The sequence below is a fragment of the Triticum aestivum genome, chromosome 5A (genome assembly GCF_018294505.1).
Source record: "Triticum aestivum cultivar Chinese Spring chromosome 5A, IWGSC CS RefSeq v2.1, whole genome shotgun sequence".
Taxonomy (NCBI): Eukaryota; Viridiplantae; Streptophyta; class Magnoliopsida; order Poales; family Poaceae; genus Triticum; species Triticum aestivum.
In genome coordinates this window covers 37949280-37955262 of record NC_057806.1, presented here as the reverse complement: position 1 = coordinate 37955262, position 5983 = coordinate 37949280, and the positions used below count along the sequence as shown (strand labels likewise).

Sequence of the window (5983 nt, the reverse complement as noted above, 5' to 3'; positions counted from 1 at the left end):
AGCACAGGGCCAGGGGGAATCCTATAGCCGGCCCTCGTATAATATGGCCGCCATGGTGGAGCGGTGCATCGGCCTGAGGAAGAGCATGTCGCTGCTGCCACACGTCTATGGGTTCCTCCGCCCGCCTCCCGCGGTTGGCATGTACCCTGCCCCTAAGGAGGCCCAAGACGACGCCATGGACTTGTACTCCAAGGTTGGTGGCGTGGTGGTGCCGGTCATGGCGGTGGTGCTCGCGCTCTTGGTCTACGTGCAGCAGCGCTGGAACTACAAGATACTACAAGTAGTAGGCAAAGAGAAGTATAAGCTGCAGCACGTGTACTGAAGAACAAGACCAGAGACAGGAAACGAAAACGACGACTTCAATGTGTAACTATGGTTCAATTTCATGTTCGTTCCCATCCAACTGATAAAATTGTTTCCCCTCAAACAAAACTGATAAATTGTTATTTTTTGGAAACAAGTAGTCCGCACAATTTTGTGGACAATATCTTTAATTGGTTTTATACAAAATTCAATTATGTGAAATCTCCTTTTCAGTAATATTATGGAAACACATACAAAAAATGTGGTGTGAATTACACATAAACAAATCAAATAAAGCAAGTACAACACAAAACAACACCTTTTAAAGTTTTCCTTTTCGTGAATACGCAAAGTTTGCGTATTATTTCATTGATAAGTGGAATAGAATGAGTACAGCGATGGGTACAACACATGATACAAACGCATGCTGGCGTGTACAACAGATGACACAAACGCAGGCTGGCGTGTACAACACAACTAAACCTATCAAGCCCAAACCAAGAGCGGCAACACCAAACCAGCAATAATTCCAACATAGCCAAATCCAACTCCGGGGACACCGCGAGCGAGCAAGATAGCGCCTTCAAGAAGGAGGATAGCGTCGAGATGTCGTCGCCATCCGGTCCGGAGGATCCAGACCTAGGGTTTCCCCCAAGCTCAAAGAGGGGCGCAACTAAAGGCCATGGCAGTGCCTCCAAGAAGGAAAACGACACCCGCAGGCGTCGCCGCTGCCACCGCCGGCAAGCCGAGCAGGTGTTTCTCCGTGGCCTGAGGCTGAGCAATCCCATAGCCGCTGAAAGTGGGATCGATGATGAGGGAGCAATGCCGGTTGGAGCCGCCGCGTCAGAGGGGGTTGGTGTGGCTGCACCTGCCGCCGGAGGGTGGCATCGCCTTCGGACCCATGAGCTTTGGATCGGGCAAAAGGGGGAGGCTATAAGGTATATAGGATAGGGCCGACGATGAAGCAAAGACCGCCGCAAGGGGGAGGCGACGGCGACCTACAACGCCGGCAAGCTAGGACTACAAGGACGCATATTCGAGTTGTCGTGGCCGTAGCTGCCTGGACATCAGCGAACCAAGCAAGCCGGAATGAGTGCAGCTGCTGGTCGCCAAGGCCAAAGCCGCCCGGCAGAGCACGCCAGCAGCCCAGAGACACCGAAGAACGCGAGTCTGAGGCCACCAGGCCTGGAGCAACGCCAGCAAGGACCCCGACGGTAGGTGCCCCGCGCCTGCCACTACCACTATTTCCTCTTCACCGCCGCCCAAGAACCGTCACCGCTACTCGAGGTGGAGGAAGGCCCGCCGGAGGGGGGGCTGCACAAGGCGGGCCGCGTGCGCCCCCGCAACCAGCCGCAGCACCCGCGCCAGACCATAGCAAGCAGCAGCACCGTCAGCAGTCTGGGATGCGCCCCCGGTGGTGGAGGGGATGGCTGCTGGGAAGGGCGGCCATGGCCGCGGCCAGGACACGCCAGGTCCGCCGCCAAACGAGCAGGAGGTGGGCAGCAGCTGGGAGGGCGGTTGGGGGTGGCGCCCGCGGCGCGCCATGGCTGGATCGAGGCCGCGAGGATGGGAGCGAGAGGGATGAATCCGCCCGCCGCCACCATCCCGAAGTGCGGCCCGGCTTCGCTGGCCGGCTCTCCGGCAGCGACATAGCGGGGGGGTGTGTGGAGGAGGCCTTTCCAGCGGCGGCGGCTAGGGTTACGGAGGGGACATGGGAGGAGACATGTTCAGCCTGATGGGCAGCTTGATACCTTTTGAAATTTTCTCACTTGGACCAGATCATCAGACCGATGTGACGAAAGAGGTATATGCGTGGTAGCTCGAGAAAATTCTCCTACATTAAGTTCAGTCCTTCACGTGTGCCAAAATACATAGAGACAAAGTGTAGACCATTAAACCTAGGGCATTCCACAGACTCACTTCGGCACCTAATTGTCGGGAGCGGTGATGTGCTACATAGATTGTGCCATCGGCATCTCCTCGTCTACGTTGATGACTTTCAGGCCACTGCTTCTACAAGCTCCTAAGTTTCAGCAAGTTTGCACCGATAAAATAGAGGCGGTGAGGCGGCAACGAGCTTTGTTCATGTTGTGCCGTCAATGAATGCAACGAGCTTTGACACCTTCAAGGATTTGGATGTGTATTTTAATTTTTGTACGGATGTTTTTGCAAGGGTCTATGCTTCTTATTATACACGACCTTTGGCCTTTGCACAAAATAAAGACAATGTTATTATTCTTTTATTTTAGTGGGTATTGGAGTAATACAAACGAGGCATGGAATAGAACCATCAAAAGACAAATCATCACATCCATGACACCTATAGGTGATGCCATCAATTTAGGCGCGCTTCCAGCTAGTAATAGGTTAAAAATTTCAACAAAATTTCAATGAATTTATGAAATTTCGCATATTTCAGTGAGGTCCGAAATATTATTAACCCCGAAATTTCAATGTAGATTCAAACTGATTTTGAAATAAATTAAAATTATGTTAAAATCAATTAAAATTAAGTGAAATTTGAAATATCAAAATCCGAAATAATTTGCGAAATTTCCGAAATTTCACATATTTCAGTGAGCTCCAAAATTAAAAACCTTGGTTCTGGTTGGTGACTCTGCAGTTCTTCCTTATCTCGTAATGGGTACTACCCTCGGCCGGGAGCTTGCTGAGCTTGACCATGGTGGCGGCGAAGTCATTGTTCCACTTGGTGGCATTGTTCATGTACTCGGCCATGTCGCCCCCGGCTTTGATGTCCGTGCGCATAACCCAGTCGGACTTGAAAAGCACCCTGTTCTGGAGGTTGGCGTGGTAGTAGCTGTTGTCCAGGGCGCCCTTCGCCGCGGTGTTCACCCCCGTAGTGTCGTAGCCGGAGTCGTTCTGGAACTTCAGGCTCATGTCGCGGATGTTATTCTTCTCAATGGGATCCTGCGTATTTTGGCTATTTTTCTGGGCCTCGATGTCTGCCACAAGCGCTTGTTTGTAGCTGTCGTTGATCGGCGTCGCGGTTGTATCGTTGAGGCGATCCTGGAAAGACGAGAGGTGGGAGACGCCGATGGAGTGCGCGCCGGAGAGGATGACGAGCTCCTCCTGGGTGAAGTTCTTCTTGGCGAAGTTGTCCTTGAGCTGCTGGAACTCGAAGGTGGATTGCGGGAGGATGGCGTCTGCGGCGGCGGCCGATGAGACAATGCCGTCCTTGCGCCCTGAGGGAACAGAGTAGGCAATTTTGCCGCCGCTTAGGTATCTGGCCGCGTCACGCCCGGCGAAGACGACTATGTCGGCGCACGAGACGCTGTTGCCCAGTTTGGACTTGATGGTGTCGACGAGGCTGAAGCCGTCTAGGCCGATGTTGTTGATCGCCTTCTTCTCGGTATTGCTGCCGGACGGCGTCTGGTCCAAGAGCACCGATCCATCGCAGCCCTGCACGTTATTAACACGTGCATGCATGCATTCATCATCAATCAAATGAGCCAGACTAAGGGCAATATCAATGCATTGAAAAGGAGTATATCATATGCATTTTCAGTGGATTGTATAATTTCATGTGTTTTTGTGTGAGAAATTTTTTTGGCTTGATTTTAGTGCTAAGAGTCTTTTTCCTCTTATAAATAAAGGGTGACATCAGATACTTGAATACATGTATGATACTCATGTATGATATTAGCCCTGTAATGCATAGCATCATATAGTAGTGTCATACTCGCACTTTTTTTGTTAGGGGACACATCTTATTTATTTGTTTGTAGAACTCCAATACAAATATGTGTACACGATTGACTTGTCATTGAAATACCTAGATATGGATGTAATTTGTATTGCTTTATGTGTTTTTGTTCTCTCATGGTATTTGATGAATAGATTAAAAGTTTTCTCACATAAAAATATCTATAGTTTTACGTGCTATGATACCATAACATAGTGTATGATACCATTCTCATCTCTCAATTTCATAAAAAAAAGGACGCGTCAAGCCACCACACGGCCGCCTGGGATGCTTAGCGAGCGGCCCGTCACTTTAGGTAATTTCTTGTCTCCCCTTTTAATTAGAATAGTCATCTAGTAGTCCATTTTCCTGCTACGTATTAAATGCCATCATATGCATCTCTTCCTGTGCATGCATATGTTTATTCGCATTTATTTTGTGATTTTAAAATTTTAAAAAGGCATAACTTTCAATCCTCATGTCGAAATTCAGATCTGTTTTCACCGTTGAAACCCTTGCAACGTGCTCTTCAAAAGTAGATTCCACATGGGGATGTTTCGACGAACTAGTCTTCCTATCAAATAAACATCAATATGTGTGCAACTAGACTACATGCCGCGCCAACCGAGCATATGTGTGTGTGCCAATAGTCCTTCTGCCAACTAAACATTAATGTGTGTGCAACTAGACTATATTGCCGCACCAACTAAGCATATATGTGTGCCAATAGTCCTGCCAACTAAACATCAATGTGTGCAACTAGACTGCATTGCCACGCCAACTGAGCATATATATGTAACTAGTAGATAGTTGGCCGGGGTAGTAGGCTTGCAATCCACTACTAGATAGTTGGCCGGGGTAGTAGACTAGTTGCACATCAAGTTGTTATGGTTGATAGGTTGCAACCTCATATGAAGTTAGATCATATAGCTTCAAAGTTGGTTTTAAAAAAAGTTGCATCATGTAGTACTAAAGTTGCACAATGCAGTATTTTAATTGCACCATATAACACTAAAATTGGCATCAAAAAAATTTCGTTGAAACATACCCATGCGGGATCTAGTTTCCAAAATCTCGTGGCGATTTATCCAACGATGAAAACGGATCTGAATTCTGACGTGTGGTTTAAAATATATGACTTTTTAAAAATTTAAAAGGCCAAATAAATGTGCGTGAATCTGTTTTTCAGACTAGTCTGTACGCATTTAATGTTAACAAAAAACATCCACTAGCTGATAAAAAAAGACACACATGTGAGTAATAAGCCGGCCACCCGTTCCTAGAAAAAATGCACATGCACTTTGAAGATTTCAGGTAAAAAAAACACTTCAAAATCAAATGATGGCAACTTACATTAACCCAGCAGTCGTGGAACACCAGCCGGATGAGGGCGGCGCCGACGCCAGGGTTGCTCTTGATGGCATTCTCTACTTCTGTCCTCACGGTGCCCTCCACGTCCACATCGGCGGCCGTTGTGCCTCCGGCAGAACAGGCCAGCAACAGGCACAGAGACAACAAGGCGGCGCCGGTATTAACCTTGGCCATCTTAATTCGATGCCTCTGCTAGCTAGTTTGCTAAGATAAACTGCTGCTGTGGTCTGTGTGCTTAGGTAGCTTAAGGTGGAGGGGTATATATAGGATCACAGCGCACCAACGATCATGGATAATATATCTCCTATGCTTAGCTTGCATCCATGTGCAACGGTTACGTTAGCAGCCGCTGCCATGTTGGAGGAAACTAACTGAGTCGAATATATATCTGCGTTGCCTATTAGAGTACTACTATGTGATATTTATACAACTGGAGGAGGCATTGGGCTAGTTAGGTATCACAACTTGTCTGACTCTGACATATCCAAACTTAGTTTAGGTCATCATACATACACAGACGATTTTATTATTTAAAAGGTTTATAACACTTTTTTGTTGGCTACAAAACCATATATTTTTTGGTCTCCGTAAAATTAGGAATTTTTT

At 47.6% G+C, this 5983-nt stretch overlaps 1 protein-coding gene across 1 annotated transcript; it reads right to left on the bottom strand.

Moving 5' to 3' along the window:
- Positions 1-2773: 2773 nt before the first annotated feature.
- LOC123106467 (peroxidase 5-like) lies at positions 2774-5600 on the bottom strand. Its single transcript, XM_044528622.1, has 2 exons — positions 5360-5600; positions 2774-3723 (listed from the first exon to the last, which is right to left on the bottom strand). Exons 1-2 carry the CDS (start codon positions 5549-5551, stop codon positions 2893-2895), a joined length of 1023 nt encoding a protein of 340 aa, XP_044384557.1. The 5' UTR covers positions 5552-5600; the 3' UTR covers positions 2774-2892.
- Between the last annotated feature and the right edge of the window lie 383 nt (positions 5601-5983).